Source organism: Chiroxiphia lanceolata, chromosome 4 (genome assembly GCF_009829145.1).
Source record: "Chiroxiphia lanceolata isolate bChiLan1 chromosome 4, bChiLan1.pri, whole genome shotgun sequence".
In the NCBI taxonomy this organism is placed as follows: Eukaryota; Metazoa; Chordata; class Aves; order Passeriformes; family Pipridae; genus Chiroxiphia; species Chiroxiphia lanceolata.
Genome location: NC_045640.1, coordinates 30,628,424 through 30,649,033, shown reverse-complemented (window position 1 = coordinate 30,649,033; position 20,610 = coordinate 30,628,424). Strand labels below are relative to the sequence as shown.

The 20,610-nt window shown below is 33.9% G+C and overlaps 1 protein-coding gene across 2 annotated transcripts in view; it reads right to left on the bottom strand.

Moving 5' to 3' along the window:
* TUSC3 (tumor suppressor candidate 3) overlaps window positions 1–20,610 on the bottom strand; it is a 109,433-nt gene that overhangs the window by 43,496 nt on the left and 45,327 nt on the right. For both annotated transcript variants that reach the window (XM_032686561.1, XM_032686563.1), the window contains 3 exons: window positions 19,408–19,548; window positions 18,707–18,847; window positions 9,039–9,128 (listed from right to left, as the gene is read on the bottom strand). In XM_032686561.1, the coding sequence (XP_032542452.1) occupies window positions 9,039–9,128; window positions 18,707–18,847; window positions 19,408–19,548 (372 nt within the window). The remainder of the gene's footprint in view (window positions 1–9,038; window positions 9,129–18,706; window positions 18,848–19,407; window positions 19,549–20,610) is intronic.

Genomic DNA, 20,610 nt, shown 5'->3' with positions numbered 1-20,610 from the left:
TTGCATCAGCTCCATTTACTGTAGCATACTTCTAGTTAAATGCACATTCAGAGGTAAAGTAGCTAACTGCCAAAAGTCTCTCCAGTTCTTTCCAGGGCCATACAAAAGGGCTGTGAGTTCTACCATGCCCAAATAGTTCTGCACATTTCCAGCACTCAATTTTGAAGCTTTGATTTTACACCCAAGGCATTTTAATGGTAGCATACCTACATGTCTTCTAAAGGCAATCTATGTCTTTTTTTCCTCATTTCCCACATTAATAATATCTTAAATTACAGCACTGGACAAGACCAGATGGTGTTTATTCAATCATTATACCATTCATTGAATTGTTCTCTGTCTAAAAACAAAATTAAAAAAGCAATAATGGAACTACTGTGAAAAAATTACTTCTTCAATGATTCTGGTATTGACCCACACAGAAGACTTCATGAACAATTCCTACTTTTATATATCTAAGAAGGATTACCCTGGTTAACATGAACTATGGAATGCATTTTTTTTTGTTTGAAATGTTTTTAGAACCAAATTCTTCTTTCATTCTATTGACCTGTATTAGAAGTGTGAGGGGTTGGTAAATGCAGAGAACTTCCCTCTTTTATATGGTAATGCCATTTTTAGTACATGTAGAACATTTTGCTATGCTAAGTGACCTCAGGACCTAAGAACATGAAGGAGATTATTTAATGCTTTTGTTTACTGCTCAAAAGCTAGACTTGCAAGATTGCCAGTAAAGAACTTTTTTAATTTGCACTGTACCTGAAGTTACAGTGCTCCAGCCTTTAACACCTTGAGTATAAATATTAATGATGGACTTTTCAGGGGAACAGTGTACTGCCTCTTTGCAGTACAAATAAATACAAAAGAACTACAGTCTATTTCTAATAAATATGAAAGTTTGATTCTGGGAGTACTGAATACTAAGAATAGGTGATGCACACAAAATCTGCTTCTCAACCCACTTTTGTGCTGAACACAAAACCTTTAAAGAGCAGATCAATCTCAGTTGTGTTACGCAGAAGTAAACTCTCCTGAGAAGGCCTACAGTTCTGCAATGGCTTTTTAAGGGACAAAGGTGCTTGTCTAAAGGCTAGTGCGAAACAAAAATAATTCCTTGTGTAAAGCCTACTACTTTGTGAACTTACAAACATTTTTGGGGACTTTGATAAACACAGCTTGCCAGTTACACAGTCACTGCGAGACAACTGACTTAGCAACATCTACTTCTAAACATAAATATTGATAATGCAACAGCCATGTAAGCTAGTCTTGTGAGCAGGATCTAACTGGAACTAATGAAAAAAAAAACAAACAACACAAACAAACAAACAAACAAAAACCAAACCAAACCATCTAAATTTTCACCCAGTACTTTAAAACAGAATCCCAATAGCTTGAACTTGTCCTTTGGACATAAGAGAAGAGAAGAAAGCTTTAACATTACTAACACATGTTGTATAGCATTTTTGATGACATAAGCATTATAGAATCTACAAAATAGTTTTTATATTTCCAAGATATTTTACAATGACTATCAAGAAGACAAAAATATATATATACACATTCAATTTCTTTTATAATTACAACCATTACAATAAACAGAAGTACAATGCCAGCCAAAGAATATTAGATAAATAAACTGTATAAATTAATCTGAAAAATGCAAAAAAATTAGGAAATAATGTCCTTAATTTATTAAAATATTCTCATTGTTTGTTCAAAAGCTGAACAAAATTTCATTTCTGCTATTGAAGCATTACTGTGCCAAAAGAAAAACGGATACACATATGTTGCTTCAAGTTGATTTTCAGAGTTGCTTTGAATAGGTCTGCTGTTATAAAAATTAGTGATAATTTTACCAGTGATTTAGAAAAAAAAAAAAAGTCACAAAACATTGCCCCCCAGCCAAACAACAACAAAAATAGTTTAACCCGGCAATCAACCCTTCCCTTTACCAGAGCCCCTACTCCCACATTCTATTCCTATGTACAGCCTTCCTAAGTACCAGCTTATTCTATTTTCATTTTTGTATAGCAATAGGTTTTGACTATCTGAGCATACCAGTTGAAGTTCTTCGGTCACTAGGGTTCAGACTCTGTATAACTTTTATGTAATTTTGCTGCTGGGCAATGGGGAAAAAACCCAAACTACCTATAAAGAAAAAAATTTTTTAATCTTATGAATGATTCAAGGATCAGAAAAACAAAACCCAGATAACCTGCCATTTAATATTCAGGAACTCGGAAATATTTGATATGTAATAGGTGACATATATAGTACTACCCTACTGTCTTTTAGAGGCTCAGAAGAATAAACTGCATGTACAATAAAACTTTTAACTTAGTTTTAACTTTTTATTTACCTTTTAATTTAGTCTTTATGTTTTCTTCTACTGTATCTTCCTTCAGGAATAGTCAGTTAACATGAAAGGTTAGCCAAAGAAAGGAATTAATGCTGGCACCAGAGCTAGACAAAAAATATGTCAGAATAATTTTTGTTTCTGTGAAAACATACAAAAAGCATTTTATATTTAATAAAATATCAAGTAGCAAATAACTATTGTCTTGCAGATTAAAAAAAAAATAATCAAAAGTTCCTTATCTTCAATAAAAAATAATCACCAGAAAAACATAACCACAACAAAAAGGTGTCTCTCTGAACTGGAGGTTATGGGTGAATTAGTCCATGAAGGACTGTCTGAAGTATGCTGCTTCATTTACATTAACACACTCAAATGCATGTTCCTTCTCTTGACATTGTTCACAGGCATAAGAGAAATCTAATCTGCTACACTGAAATGACAGCATTAGAGCTTACTAGTAAAACTATATGGAAAGGTAAGAGCTCATCAACATAAAAATGCGCCAGGTCTATAGCTCTAAAAGGCTCTGCAGAATAGAAAATATTTTGATACTTCCTCAGTAGTTCACAAGATAATTCCCAACTGCTGAAATTTTACTTCAGCACAAGTAACATCTGCACCCTTGTACCATAGATTATCTTTCTACAGGGAAAAGATAAGAGTCACTAAAATAATCCATCAAAAATAGTGAAAGATTGAAAGATGTTGTTGTGCAATAGAGAAAATATGTTCCTTTCCTCACTTCGCCCTTCTCCACTCTCAAAGTTGTAAGATTTTAGAAGAAAACAAATGCTTAAGTTCTTTAACAGCTATAGGAAGCATATCTGTATGACTCTATTCAGAGTAGAATCTATACTGAGAAAAAATCTCTGACTACTCCAGGCTTAATTTTTTCTTGTTTCCAGTTTGGATGTTGCAGTGGTATCATAATAATGCTAGTGTCACTTAAGCCAAAGTATGCTGACAGGAGCTCTGAAAAGCTGTGCTGCTGAGTTAAGTCCATATTTTATTAACATCACTGTTAAATTCCAATTAAGAACTTGGCTAAATCAGCTTTTACTGAAGAGAAGGATAAAATTTACCTTGACTGTTCTTGAGGGAAATTAAAAACAAAAGACAAAAATAAATTAGAAGGTAAAATTAAAAGAATTCTGTGGATGGTCAAACACTAGAACAGGTTGGGGAATCTCTGACTATGGAGACATTAAAAATTCTCTTAGACAAAGTCCTGAGCAACCTGACCACCTCTGAACAAGTAGCTGGACTAGACAATCTTCAAAGTTATCATCCAATCAAAATTATTTTAATAGAGAAGCCTCTTATCTTTTAACATCGACACAACCAGTAAAATCTAGCGAGACAGAAAAACTAGATTCCTGTCTGGCCTTTAAGCTGAATTTAAGAAAATGGCTCTTGTTCTAGTGGTAACAGAACAACATGAACCAGTTTTTCCCATGTGGCATTCTGGTTTTCTGTCTTTAAGTATATTTTACTGTATTGTATTATCATTCTATCTCCAGATACCTCATAACTACATATTTGAGGTCTCCCTGATTTCTGACATAAAAAGAGCTGCTCTGCAGAAAACAGCTGTTTCAAATTAAACTAAACAGCTTCTAGGAGCCCATCTACACTTAGTAAAAGGAAGGTAAAGAGTGGTGGACAAGGAGTGTTTATTAGTTGAAAGTGGTATCAGTCAATTAAAATTCGATTTCTGTTGTTACAAGAAGCAATTCAAATCTGGCAGGTTGCTTTTTTATTATTTCATTTTATTGGCTTTTATCATGATAGACTACTTGCTGAATGCTTATTTGTCTAAAATCTGGTTTTACTTGATGAGAACATGTTCCATCTTTACTGAGACAAAATAATGGCCCTTGTAATACAATGGCACTATGTGAACTTTTACAGCATGTATGTGTCCAGAATTGACTATTATAAGAATGCAAAGGTTCTAATGCCTCATCTCAGCAACCCTTCTGTCATGACTTTTCCTACCTCCTTTTCTTCCCACAATAAAAAAAAAGAGTTTCCCTGTGTGGTTTCCCTGTTCTAGTCTCAAGACAGAAACATGTTATACAGAATGCCAGACACAATCACCCTTGCAATCTCAAGAATTAAGACAGATCTCTTACACGGGTTAATAATTTTTCCAACTGTAGTTTAGATATGATGTTGCCCAGTTGTTAATGTGCTGATCTGTTAACAGAATTAAGATTGTTTTATACTAGTTCTACGCCTTACGCTGCCCGTTAACTTTTTTGACTAAATCATGACAGAAGTTTAAAGGCTTGAGAAACCTCTACCTCTTGCAGCTTCTGAATAGATTCACTGCTTTGATAATCACAGGAAAGCTATTTCATTAAAAATATTCATAACATAAATAAAGCACAACTCTTTTCTCTCCAGTATGTTAACATAAATAATTGGCTATTCCCTTAAAATTTTGAGGAGCATTTCCAACAATAGTATGGTTTTGATTACCATAATATTACACCAAAATATTCCTGTAGTAAAATCAGACCAATCTCATACCTTATATTAGGTACTGATATAATAATCTATATCAACTTTTTTTTATCCAAAAGCAAGACAAATATATAATAACATATCACACAGTAAACTGACTTTTGTATGCATTGAAACTGCTACCAATGTTGCCACTTGCAGAAAAGTCGGGCATTACAAAGACAATCTTGGCCAACTGTACTTCAAACGTGCTTCCAGATACACTGAAGGTAAAATGCATTTACTGTGACCTACTGAGCTTGAAAGGGAGTAATTCTTTAAAATCGTTTCAAGAAATGGTTCCATATACTTTAATTAGACTGACATGAAAACCTTTGTACCAGAAACCATGAAGAATTAACTTCAGTGACATTTTATCTTGCTTAGCAGTAAAGGGTTAACATGAGTTAAGAATCCCAATATTCTTAGTTCAAATTTTTCAGAGTACCTTAACTTTGCATTGACAAATGCAAAAATGGTACCAGCAGTCAAATATATGTTTCATTTAACTTCAGAAACATTATCACATATCTGTATCAGCAAGAAAAGTGAATAAAGATCAGTGGTTATAAAACTGTGAAAGGTAAGTGATGGGGGGAGGGGGGAAGGATGAATCAACTCTACAGTTGAACAAATATTTATATTTAATATGATATTATAAGGTATTCTATCTAAAAGATAAATTGCTTCCTAAGGACATAATCTGTGTTATGCTTAAGCAATTTTAACAACCTTTTAAATATAAGACATTAAAAAATACCCAATATAGTGGCAAATAATACCATTGTCTATTCCACAAAGCAGCAACTAATAACTGATAATAAAAACATCATATTTTCCTCTTCACACAAAAACTTTTCCAACTTCTAATAATTTCTTCTCAGAGAAGGAAAGGAAATAATGAGCTTTGGAAACCATGTTAATCCAGTATTTTAGATCAAGCTTGTCCTTTACCCTCTTCTCATTTACAGCAAACTTTCGACCATTTTAAAGATACAGTCTTAAGTATATTGCATAATAAAAATTGTGGAATTTGTACGTAAAATAAAACAAAAGGCTGCTAATCCATGGAAAGATATACATAAATGCCTTCTTAGCTATTGCTGCTATTTGATTAAAAGCTGATGAAAATCTAATGAGAATTCTTTCCTATTAGGTCAATTAAACAGCAACAGAACTACCTCTGCAGAAGGCTCAAAGCCATGTCATTGCTTTCTCCATCTCCACCTGTCTCACCACCAGCTCAATTCAGATCAAGTTGTGAATAAAAATCAGAACTTTCACAAGATTTTATACACAGACACCAACAGCATGTTACTCAGTCCCAGTAAAACAGGTACCAATTTTAGTGTCACACAGTCAGTAAGGACCTAATCCTAACAAAATTATTTGGCAGAAGATGAAGATCTCCAGAAATGAAACAGAAATAAAGTATGTGCCAAGACAGAAGACTAGCACCAGTTTCATCAACCTAAACCAGAACTGACATAGCAAACAGTGTGATTCAGCTTTCTACATTAAAATTGATGCTGCTTTCACGTGGATCCAAAACCTGAAATTAGCTGATGGCAATGGGGAATAAAGGAACTAACTGCAACAATCTCAATAAGAGAGCACATCAGCCTCACAGAATAGACCATACTGAAATACAAAAATATGGTTTGAAAGCTTCAAGGAATAAAATCATAGAGTCGTTTAGGTAATCAAGCAAAGAATCATAACCCCAGTTCACAAGCCAAAAATTTTAAGAACTGGTAATGTTGTACCTGCACAAGATACTGGCAATAGCAAGTAGTGTTGTCTAAGCAAAGCAAACAGCTGTCCTTTTATCTTTTGAAAAAAAAAAAAAAAACAAACAAAAAACCAACAGGAATTTAAGAAGAAATTGTCATCTAGAATTACAGCAAGAACAAAACATATCATGTAAGATATGTGAGGTAAGGAACAGTTTATGAAGACAGATTATTACCACTTTCAAAGGCTGCTGGAATATCAGGCCAGTACGGAACTTAACCACTAGCTCCTATGAAGTAAGAAAAACTCAGATCAGTAATTTTGAACCTAACAACAAAACTGTTAAGCTTGGTGAGCAATTCTATGCCTCCTCCTAAAATCAGAAATTTACATGGTAAGACTGTCAATAAAGTTTCAGAGTATTACATACAGGTAATCCTTGTACAAAACTGGCATGCAGATTTGGAATCAGTACTAAATGCTAGATGTTGGAAAGAAAGCGATGAGTTAAATTTCATCCAGATGTAAAGACAGCAGTTGCTGACTTAATTCACAGTGTGTTACAGTGAATTATCACGGTTGAGTAAATCTCAAAGAAGTGTTAGATAAGCACTTTTATGACTTCAAAGTCACAGAAAGGTAGATAAGTGCTAGAAAAATGAAATAGGAAAATGTTCAATACTGCTACTTAAAAAAAAATCTCACAATGTAAAATAGATAAAGGTTTATAGAATACTTAATTGGCTTCTAACACTTCTAAAGTTAGAGCTTTAAATTAAAACTATACTGGTCAATGAAAGCTCAATTAAAGTAGGATCTTGGTGACCCTGCATCTTTCCTTTTTTTAATTTTTAGGATCTGACTGGTTTTACTTACTGACACAACTTACCTGAAGTCCTATACTGCAGTAAAACCAAAAAAGAATGTATGTGTGTTTACCAATACAATAGGTTAGTATCTGGAATTTAAAAACATCTTTACCATTATTTCCATTATTTAGTTATGTGTGCTAACACTCCCAAAGTAGTAGCTTTACAGACACTCAGGATATGAGTCCACACTTGAAAACTTAGACAATCCAGCACAAATTCAGGAATATGTTAAGATTACTTAATGTAGGATATACTTCAGAAACAGGTCTTTAAGACAGGCAATGTGTATACAACTGGACATGGTAAAAACTAATTTGTCACTGCTTATTCTATGCAGTATTTCTCCTTTCTATCACTCCATAAGAAAGCATCATAAACTTAATACTGCAAAGCAGTAATGAAAAATTCTAAATTCTCATAAAGTGTTTTATTAAGATTATTTATTACATCATCAATTCTATTTCTGAATAACAAAGTTCACAGATGAAATCCTGACATTTTTATGAAATCAATATGCTGATAAAACGATAAAATGTAAATGCATAAATGTAGATTGATAAAATGCAGATCGGTAATCAAATTCAAACCGTCATTTTTTGCTACTCCAATTAAGATATGACACTAAGGGAGTTAAAACAGATTTTTTCTTTAAGGCATACGACAGTTTCCTTTAACTAGTGATGGCCAAAGCTGAAAATAGCTCAACAGGTCATTAGTTACTGAAAAGCTTCCTGATTGATAAGTTCATTGCAAGTTCTGTAGATTCCATCCCAAGAAACTGCTTGAAAAGTGGTAAATAACTAAGAGTGGTAGAAACTTGACAAGGTCCTCTTTACTTTCCTAGCAGGCAAAGGGAGTTTATTTTTCTGAAGTCTGATGAACATTTGCTAATTTGTGAGCAGGAAGAAGCAAACAAGGTAATTCTTCAAAGATAGCAGTAGCGGGATCTAACTAATTTTGGCAATAGTAATTTTGGCAATAGTCAACTTAGTAAAGTTGATAAAGAATTTAAATTAAAGGAGCAAAGAGATACAGGATAGAGCATTCCATAAAATTCAGTGGAAGTGTTACAGACATGATGGGAGATGGTACAAAGCACATGAAAATATTTGGTATCTCCTTTTCTAAATAAAATGCTCTGGATAGGAAGATAAGAGCTTACAAACCTCAAGGGTTTGTGTAAATGTAGCCTGAAAGGAAGAAACAAAAGAGATCTGTTTTTTACCATGTGAGGGAGCACATCCCTACAAAAAGACACAGTATCTGTGTTTATCTTTGGGCAGCGGAAAATTGTGTAGTATGGAACATTTTATAACACATTCACTACAGCTAAGAGCCTCATAGAGAGAATTTTGGAAAACACAGCCACTCATGTCATTGCTCAAATACCTCTCGAACACCTAAAATTCCAAAGACTCTGCTTGCAACTAGAGACTTAAGACTCTGACAGACTGTCATACAGAACTATGGAACTGCAACTTTTCGCAATTGTAGACTCACTGTAGCAAGTGACTGTCTATATAATGTTTCCCCTAAAAATAAAATTGAAATAATCAACTCACCACTTGTCCATTCTGAGGATTTTTATGTGCATATGGTGGTCCACGGATGTGATTCCACATCTGACCAGATGTCATAGCAAATACAACACACTAGGAAAAATAGAAAAACAATATGCTTATTAACTTACCATGATGAATTGAACAGAAAACCATTCTGCTGGTGATTCTCGCTTTAGATACGTAATTGTTCCCCTAACCAGACACAGTATCTACCTCTATTTGAATTTGAGCATCGCGTGTTCAGATGTGTTGCTCTCATAAAATTCTCAATCACTTTTGTTATTCTGAAAATGAGTTAGCTCATCCTATATTTATGTGCCACATTTGCACATCTATATGGCAACAAGCACTTGGAGCAGTAGAAGGCATTCATTGCAAATGTTCTGGAAACTAGTATTTAAGACTTATACAACCTTTCATGAAAATATTTCTGTCTCTAAATTCTATATAAATGTTTAGTTTACCTTTTTGCTTTCAGGTGTACGAAATGATATAAAAAGTCACAGGAAAAATCCAGTTATTAAAAAAACACGTGTCCTATTTTATGAAATTCTCATTGTGTGTCCTATATGACTGTGATTCATTTTAGCTATGACAGATAGCAGTGATTGAGTTGTTAGAAAAGTGAAATTCCCTACGGAGGAGTGTGAAGTTAGGTTAGAGATACATGACAACTGTAAAAACAGACTTCAATTCTCATAGAAGGTAATTATGATTCTCTTAAAGAGGAAAATATTGTGACTTTTGATTAACAAATGAGAAAAACAGAAATAGGGAACTTGTATAATCTAAACATGTCTTGTGTCTTATCAGTATAGATAATCCTTAGAAAAATTACAAGATAATTTAGATAAAGTTACATATATGCTCATTTTTACTGTATATCAATATTCCCAACAGCACACTTAAGTCATATTTATGACTTAAGTCATAAGTAGATGGATCACAAATGTAAAAATTCATACCATAATGTCTAACTAAGCCAGGGTTTACTAAAACCCTTAAAGGATTTTCTTTAAAGAATCCTTAGTAACTCATTTGTGAAGTAAATATAAGCTACTGGAGCTCTGTATCTCTGTAAATGCAGCATTGTCACCTCTAGTAATACGAATAAATTTTGCAAGGCCTTACTACTGAATCTTGTCAGGTTTTATTCAAATATGTCTTGTTTTTCCTGGTTTTGGGTTTTGTTTTGGTGGGGGTTTTGTTTGGTATTTTTTTGTTGTTGTTGTTTGGTAGTTGTTAGGGGTTTTTAACTTCTTTAGCTGAAACAGCAATTTTTCCAAAGACCGTGTGACTATGTCTACTTTACATTACCTTTGTTTATCTTCACATGGCTCATTAATCCCCCCCCCCCCCATTCTGTTTGGGATGAAATAATATGACCAACACACTGATGCAGTGCAGGCATGAGATGACTGTAGAGACAGCAGAACTGTAAACACAGGATGCAGTGTACCAGTATGGAATGATAAGAAAGGATGCACAGGATTACACTGGAGACCCCAAGCCTATAAATATTACACCAACAGTGAACAAAGAAACACAGATATGGGAGCTCATCAAAAACAGTTTTAGGGCTAACAAAGGGAACAAAGGACAAGCATCTAAGATATGGAAGACCACCACCATTTACCCAGTAAATTATTATGTAAAATTTAGTTGCAGATCAGTGAAGGAAGCACAAAGTACAAAATAGCCCCTAGGACCCCAAAGCAGCAACTTTAGAAGGAAGAAAGCAGCAACATCATACTCCTCCCTGGAAGAGAACCTGGAATGCTGACAACTCACCATAGTACCCCATCACCCCAAACCAAAGCCAAAGAATGATCTCGAGATATAAACAGTGGAATATTAACCATGACATCAGAGAAAGGCAAAGACACTAAGAAGTGTGTGCAAAACAATTTTAATTATGCTGTTATGATTAAGACTTTTTTCTCTTGTAATAGAAAAGAAAGATACATTTTCATATATGGTTTAATTATAATTCTTCCTTGTAGTGTTAAGATTTTACTTACAATAAGAACAGGTTCTTGGCTTTAAATATAAGGTGTGTTTCATTTTGCCCTTAACAGGATTTGGAATGTAACAGTATATTAATTAATACGGCAGATGAAGGCATACAGGTAGTGATTATTAGCAAATGGATTATGTTTTAATTAATATTATGCAACAAAATGAAAAGAGTATACAGTGACATTACTGGAAAAGAGTAACAGATAGTTATTTCTATACCTTGCAGACTGTTTTAGCAGAGAAATTTATACTGCAATTTTGGTGATGAATCACACAATAGATAGCTTATGTGAAAGCACAAAAGTATAGAAACTGAAAATGTGGATAACAAAAGTGAGGTGAAAGATATTTTGAAAGGCAAAAAATTAGGTGAAAAGTAAAACACTGAAAGATAACAGATGGATAGAATACAAAAATTAGGTCTCTGAAGGTGAGTCTTCTATGAAAAATCATTTCTCTAATTCTTAAATTGTTGTTTGAAATTTACATTCTCTAGGGCCAAATCTGGTTCCATAAAGAAAGATTAAAAAGACTCCAGCTCAATTTACATAGTCATATATTTTATAAACTACAAATCTCTCAAATTAATCAAGATCTTTAATATTTGCCAATACAAATACCATGCCGTTGAGACTGTAACATCTAACAAAAAAATATCTAGGTGACACAATAGTGGGGAGAAGAAAATGTTGAGTATTAAGACTACTGAAAAGCAAAGACTTAACAATATGGTTATTTAACTTGAAGGTATCACTCATATTCTTTCAGTTCAGACTGCTAGTGACCAAGGAAACTAATTCAGTATACCACATACTGGATCTGCGATGATTTCTTTCCATCATGTTCCTTTTTACGGTGTATTTCAAAATTACTTTTTCAGGAGCCAGAAAACATTCTCCCGCTTCTCCCTAGTCCTCTTCCAATCTTCATCTATTTTAAGTATCCTAAGAACAGAGCACTTCCATCATATCTCTTAAGTAAGCATTTGGTATGCTACAGATAGCCCTTGACATTCAAGTTCATTTTGCTGTGTTCTATATTCTCCAATTACAATCATCTGGGTAAAAAAAAAAAACCCAACAGTGGAAACTATAGATTTCTATTGTATACATACCACTATTTGCAGAACAGATGCACACATGTAAGATACATCATGCTGATGCCATTCCAAATGGCATAGGTTCCATAGGATCCCATGGCTTGGGATCCTAAAGTTTCCAGAACACTTAGTTCACTCACCATTACTGTGAGTTCATTTTTTCCAGGACAAAACTTTACCAAATGAATTCCTACAAATGATCAATCTGTACCATGTGGTTAATGACTTCATATTTACTCTCATATGCAGAGAAATGGCCACTTTCTGCAGTTTTCCTGGATCTTGTCAAAGTTCAAAGGATGAAAACTGGAGTACAGGAGAAGATTCAAGCCAAGGCACTTATCTCTGAGCACAATGACACTTTTTCATAGAAGAGTCTCTACTTTCTCAGTTCTACAGAGAGGAGTGCTACAGACCTTTCATCCCTCTGCTCCCTTCTTTCTCTTCCTCAGACTCCAAGAACAGCACTAACTGCTGCATGCCACCTGATTTATCAAGGGAGTTCAAGGTTTTTTCAGGGTTCAAACTATTTTAAGAGTTTCCAGATTTAGGTAGCTTACTCTGCATCTAAATGATAAAAGCAAACAGATTAGATCTACATTTTTGACTGGTGTAGCAAAGAGAGGGAAAGAACAGTGATTTGCTACAACATAATATGGTTCCAAGACCAAATGTCCACAGGAAGTCTTCAGTGGCAAGTAGTTCCCCCTATTATCAGTCCTAGTTGAGCACACTATATGTGCAGACAGGTCTGCTCAAGGACCTTGTTAACAAATTGCAAGTGGTATTTTCTTGATTACTTCCATCCTCAGTTTCACTAAGGGGGAAAACTGCTTTGAGTTCACCTGTGGTGTTTAAACCACAAGGCTACTGCTAACAGTTGCAAGGTAAATTAAGCACCAAGAGTCCCAGCAGAACACTGAATTGCTAGCGAGACACAATTTCACAAGCACATCAACGGGAATTTTTAAACTGTTCTTGGTCTTGCAAACTTTGTCAAATGATTTATTTTGGCTTAATACATCCCTTCTCAAAGACATAAGTTTTGTTTAACACTATCTGCCAGTTCATTAAACAAAATTACTTGAGATTTAAAAAGCCATTTGGAATGCATTTTGAAGAGAAACTTCCTATTAGCAGATACCATACAAAGCCAATAATTAGATTTCTTTTCAAGTTTAAACCCAAGAACATGGAAAACACTTTGCAATGTAAGAAAAATAATGGACCTTTAGGTTCATTTATGACTAGTTAAATTCAAGTATAGTTCCAAAAAAAAAAAAAAAAAAAAAGGGGGAGACACGGGCAGCCAGTTCTGCACTTAATTTCTCTACTGTTCTGCATATGTAAGTTTTAACCACCTCACAATTACTGTTTAAACAAATGTAATCCCTCCTATCCAGTTCAGCTTTGCTTTTGTGCTCAATGAAAGCTACTGAGCTGTGATATTCGTGCTCAACTTCTACATAACAATCCATCACTTATTAGAATCTCCAATAAGAGATATACAATTCAAGGACAGGGACTATAACACAGAAGCAAAGACAATGGATTTCTGTATCTTTAAATGTGCACCCCTAAAGCATTCAACTATAGGAAGAAAAGGAAATTAACAATCAGCATTTTTTGCTGTTCTTTTGAGATGCCTATCTACTCACACAGAGGAACCTGACTTTTTCTATGTCTATCTTTGAGTAAAACTCATGACCTTTTTTCTTCTCATTTCCAATAAGGGGTGAAGAAGCCACTAGTAGCCACAATACCCTTCAAGTTCTCTTTGACCAATAACTAATGATGAATGTATTATGTGGTATAGATACTGTGGAGTGTATCAGCACAAAACATTTCTCATACCCATTAACTGTTCTGAGAACAAGTAAACACACTTTATCTCCTCATTCAAGTGACCTGACATATTTTGCCCAATACAGTCAGCTCCTAGGGAGCTGCCATTCTAATCTGAGCACAGAATTTTGCCTTCCCAGATTTCACAGGTATATAGGCAAATCTGACATATACACATAAAATAAAACTGAAAATTATATGCAGAAAACCACAGTGACAGCCTGGTAAAGTAAGTGCTTTCAAAAGATCCCTAGCTACCCACATTCTAGCCAACAGAACATATAAACTCTCAGCACAAGTACTGTTGTCTAAAATGAAGCAATTCCTCATCTAAAATGTTAGAAGCTTGCCTGGTTTATACTGTCTGACCTTTTCTTCTGCCTGCTTAAGAAATTAAGAGTCCTGACAAGTGTCTGAATTGCTTCTTGTTATCAGCATAAAAGGACACGATTCTGCAAATACCTGAGGACAGAATTCCTTCCTCATCTTGGTGTTGGCATGTCAGAAGGAAAAATATCCATAGATGAATAGCAGAATTTGAATTAAAGTCTAAGATAATCTAGGGGATAAGTAATGCATGTGATCTCAAAAGACATCTTTTGGGATATCATGTACTGTGACTCAGTCATTCGGGTTCGTCATTCTAAAAGTCTGCTGGGTGATGTTGCAAGTGAAAATGCCTAAGGCATACAAGATACTACCAGAGTCTGCAGTGCTTCAATGAGGGGATGAAACCACAAATATTGCTGTTGCACAATCTAATGCTGAGGACAAAACCAATTTAATGGTTTTGTGTGAACTGACATTGCAATTAATGTGTGAGATGAAAGCTCTGGTCTTGCTTCTGAAAGTCTATCAAAACCAGTACACGCATTCCTAAATATTCTCCTAAAACAGTGCTGGAAATATTGTCTATGAGACACAACACTTTGGTATCAATGGAGTTATTGAACAAAAACTCAGTTAATCTCTCTGGGATCCTCTGTTCTGCTAGTAAAAACAGCAGAGACGTTTTATGCTGAGAATTTTCTTCTAATTTTTAGCAACAAATTATTCAATCGGGCAGAGAGGTGCCATCCATTTTTCATTTACATAAAAAGTATTCAACATTTGGGAAAATAAAAGTTCTTCAACTTAGTAAACTAAGAAGCTCTAAAAAAGCAAGAAAAAGAAAACTAGAGAGTTCTCTGTTTGCAATGACACAGTCACTGAATCCCAGGATCTTTATGAAAAACTTTCAGTTGAAATTAAAAGATGTTATTTTAAATTTAATGAATTAATGCTAACGAACGCTAGTTAATGAATGCTAGTTACTTAACAGTACAACATCTCCCAAAACCCAATCAAAACACAAACCTACAGCTTTTAGAAAAGAGCTTCCATGCTTTCTCAATTCTTTATCATCTGAAAAAAAAGAACTGCCAATAAGGAACAAGATAATTGCTTATACTTCTGTTAAAAACATGGGCTTCCTGTAGTTTTTATGCATCTTGCCAGGGTTTCCCTACTTAATTTGCTTTTTAAAGTTCAAAGAGGAAAAAATATTAATGAAGAATATAATTATTTAAAATTAAACATTTATTTCTTATTTATACCCTTCATAAAAAGCATCTTACTAGACACTCTCTTCTCCATTTTTCCTTTTAATGAGCTTTTATCAAAAAAGACACTCTAGGTTTTACTGGTAGAAAAAGAAGTATGATCTAAGGGAATCATAACTACATGATAACTTAGAAGGAATATATTAATGACTGTCCATTTTCTTCTATGAATTCTAACATATTTTAGTTATTTACTGACGTTATCTGTGCAAAAGCCTGCAATCTGGAGCCCTTGTTGATTCCATCAAAAAGAAGTTATAAAATTAACTTGTATGGCTGGGTAAATCTGAATAAAACCAAAAGGATTTCTGGTAACTGTATGATCTTTGACAAAACATCATTTTGCAGACTATGGGGCTTTAAAAACACTGCGAAGTCAGAAGGACAATAACAATTAAAATAGTGAAGCACTGGCTCAATGCCATGATTAATTACTATATACTTTTAGATATAAGAACATTTTGTAAAACATCTTTTCAGTACTATTAATTTTTAAAGTAACCAGAATTTTATAGGAAACAGTATTAGCAACAACATTAAATGGCATTAATGCCATTTTAGTCCCTTGCTTTTTGATACAATCAGCAGGATAGCAATTACTGAATGGTATTAACAGAATTTCTTTAAATATTTGATTCCATCTGGACACTGAACCTGTCCACAGGAGTGGAATGTGATAATAGGTTTTCCACACTGCAGTTTACAGTTACATTCAGATGCAATGTTCAGCTGTCAAGCTGCTGCTAAGGAGAACGGCAAATATTCTAAGAAAGAATTGATGTGTTAATTTTATTAATTAGGAAATTAATTATGTCTTCAACCATTTATTGAATGCAGCTTGTAATAGAATAATTCTATGATTTGAAGAACTCATTTTTAACCTCTGCAAGACAAAAAAACCAATTCCCCAGAACATTCAAACATTAAACTTTTGATCTGAAACTCAGAAATATGAAATTGAAATGAAGTTACCGTCTCTAGAGATACAATGCACGGTTAAACAAAGGAAATACCAATTATTACATATCTTTATTTGATTTTTGACACAAATATCTGTTTTGGTGTGCCAATTATTGTTTTACTCAGGTTATTGCTAAAGATCAGGAGTTCAAAAAATGTTAGACTGATACAGATAAAATGTGAGCTTTCTGGTGGTAGTACATCTTTAAAAAGTATTATGATCAAAAAAACCTTGTAATCTAGAAAAAAAATATGAAACTAAACATGACAGACTTACTTTGGAAGAGGAATGTCAAAACCCTGTGCTAGAACTCAGGATACTTCAAATGACATCCTACAACAAGGAAGACATTCTGCCCGTGGCTCTCTAGATCAAAAGGAAACATCATTCTACCTGAAATCTAGCCCTACAGGTGGTTTATTTGAAAACTTGTTCTTTATTCCTTCCTTAATGTATGGTGTAGATTATTAACAAACGGCTTAAAGAATGCATGCAAAGTGCACTAGTAGGAAAAGCTACGATACCACACGAGAGAAAAGAGCATTATCAGTAAGCACTATTCAAGAGAAATGCCAAATATTAAGGAATTCTGAACAAAGAGCTGTCTTTAAGATCTTATTAATAATTCAGACATAAAAATTAATTAGTGCTTAACAGGTACTAGGTAACTTTATCTTTGAACTTGTGTAATAAAGGCTGCCAAAGGTCCATCAGCTGAAAGTATCACAAAAAGAAAGTATCTTTTCATATTGTTGAATCACAGCAGAATAGCAAATCATATAGCTTTGAAAAGGCAAAACTGATTATAGTATACATCAGTAACCTACTTCTAGCAGAGCTAAAATACTCAGAACTATAAAATACCCCAGGTTAAAAGAGACCTCAAAAGACCATCTGGTCCAAGCTTTCATAGGAAAGGGAGCCTAGATTACAAATAAAATGTGAATGCTGATGCACAAATAAATTCACATTCCATCTAAAATCGTAGCCATGTGCTTTCAAGAAAGGTCAATTCATATTGATTCAAGTTGAGAAAAAATCTTTTAAATTATCAAGTGAATACATAATGATTTCAATGGCAAAAGAATAAAAGCTTGGTTTATATTGTGCAAAACACATGGACAAAATTTTTACAGGTACTGTTCTTAATTGATAAAACTACTAGTACAGCAGGAAGGAGCTCTATGAAGCAGCAAAATGCTGAACTGGACTTGATAATCCCAGATGCTCTTCTAGTGTTGGTAACCATGCTCTTGATGCCACGTCCCTGAAAATTAAGCCTCAGATGCCACTCCTCAGATTTTTCCTCTTCTGTCAATCATAATGATGCCAGAGTAATGAGTCCTTATTGCTACACCCTAACCATCTTCTACCATCCTTGCATACTATTGCCTATCTAAAACTATGACAGCTGACTATACCGCACAGTCCATATTTTCATCACTCTATTCAGTTGTTCAAAAACTGTGATATAACTAAACATACTGCAACACACTATTAACTAAATTAAACCTTAATTCATTATTTACGGTTTTGAGGATTTAGTTGACTAGTATTTCAAACAGACTTGGCTAGATCCAGTCTTTCCTCAGAATTAAGGTTCTAAGACCATCCTATTCTCATTTAGGTTAACTGTAGAATGTTAAAGTCAGTACTACTGAAATCAGTTTTGGATAGAATTCTCCCTTTTTATTTGTTTCTCAGATATTTTATCATTGTCTTACAAACATATAAAGCCTTTTTTATTTTTCTCAACCTTTCATCACTTGAAAGTGATATTCTGACACCAATATCTATACTAAATCAATCATAACACTACTGATTTTACCAAAAAAGTAAAAGTTGAACCATAGCCATAAACATCAGTAACATTTATTTTTTGAAATATTTTCATATTAAAGTTCAAACAGAAATCTGCAGCTATCAGAAAGTTTGCTAATTTTCAGTGAGTCACTCATAGTAACTGATACTCACTGCTTATGAGAATTAGACCCAAAATCTAGATTATCCATCTTTTTCTGATAGTATCATTCTGAACAACGTATTAATGCAATGGCTTTTAATTTACCATGCAAGTAATGAAGACACATATGCTAGGATAAGAAACTAATAAAAAGCAAATTAGTAAGGAAAATCTGCATACCAGAGCTGCCATGGCCCAACCAGTTTTGTTGTAGATGAACTCCAAATTATTTCTTCGTAGATACAACAAGCCACCAACAAGAGATACCAGAAGAGCCAGTGCAATTGTACCAGAATAGTTAGGAGGCCTGAATACTCTAATCTGGAAAAGATAAATGCAAATACAGACTGTAATAAATGCACACATACAGATCATCTTCCATATAGATAAATACAGAGCATCTGAAATCTGGATTCAAAGTCAGCAAGACTAATCCCTAAATATATTTAAATAAGAAAAAATAGTACTTCCTTTAATAAGCACATAATATGAAAAAAATTTCATGTATAATTTTGAACTTTTCAACTCCGAAACATTATTTCTTCAACAGATTTGCAGGTTCTATCTGAATTAGAAGCAACTACATTCAAATCTATTTGTTTTGTACATAGTCTTGCAAAGTACATTTTACTTCTTAACAGCTAATTATCACTGTTTGTTTTCATCCAGAATAAGACTACAGAAAATTTAACCAAGCAAGAATGGAATATAATCTGCAAACCGCAGAAGTTACCATAAATACCATGAATGTTATTTTTTTAATGTGTTCTAGAACCTTCACTTGACAAAAAAAAATTAAGGAAAGATGGAATTTGTCATCAGTCTGCCTCAGACTACAAAGATACATTTGGTTTCAACTTTTAAAATGTTGAAAGACTTACATGAACATCTGTTCTGTCAGCTATCCATTTAGCTAGCTGCTCAGCTGCAAATCCGATTCTCTGCAGGTCGAATGTGTCAGCTCTCTTGGGTTTACCTTTTGGAGGAAAATGCATGAAAGTCGGAGCAGAGTTCATATTCAACTACAAAACCAGGAAAAACAGCAGGAAAAAGAATTAGTAACTCTATCCTCAAAATACGACAACACAGTATCCTCAATAATGCAAATCTAATTAGCACAAAAATATTATGTGCCTCCATACATTACATTTTTAACACATCTTCATGTATAGTCCTCCAAAAAGAATGCTCAGAATATTCCCTCCAGTAGATTCTTCAGGAGGTTTAATTATTCAGAGTATTTCACCCACAAGCTTTTCTGAGTAAGAGTATCTTATGCTTTAAAGTTTTCACATGCTGTAAGACCTTTCCTGTAACTGGTGAAACAGAGACCTGCACTCATCCAATCTATTAAAGTATATCAGGGAGATATTCAAAGGGAGTAAAGCAGCTTGACTTGTTTCCCTTGCCCAGCTCTCAATCCAAAGTTAACTAAACTATTAATCTAGCCTTCTACTGGTTACAAGACTGACTAATCACGAGTGACTAGTCTTTTTTGAATCCAGAAAGGCCTAGATAACTAGCACTGACTACATAACTTTCCCTAGAAAATCTTAATTCATGTGTTGATGTCACCGGAACCATTCAGAGGATATATGAAAATTCCCAAAGGTGATAAACAAACAGATTTCCATCTACATTTGCCACTTGAAATTCTGACTTCAACTCTGCTAGGTGGTAGAGGAGAATATAGTTTTACTACATAAAATTCCTCCATCTTCAGGACACCTCAAAAATAGTGCAAAAAAGCATTTTAAAAAAATGAAAATGCAAATAAACAAAATCAGAGGAAATACTTAAAGATGATGCAATATGGAGGTCTTTAAATAAAAAAGGCAGAGTAAGCCTGTTTCATTCCTGAAAAATGAAACTTAATTTTACATTACCCAAACTTAATCTTTAATCAAGTACAGAACTGAATTTTTCAACAGAAATTACTAACTATTAAAATGTTTTTAATCTAAGCAAAAAAGTACCCCTCTTCTTTATCGAGCTGTTTTGGAAATAAAAAATATTCCAAGAAAGTCTAAGACAAATGTTGTGAAATAGTTAAATGAAATATAAGATACAGAAACATGTTGAGG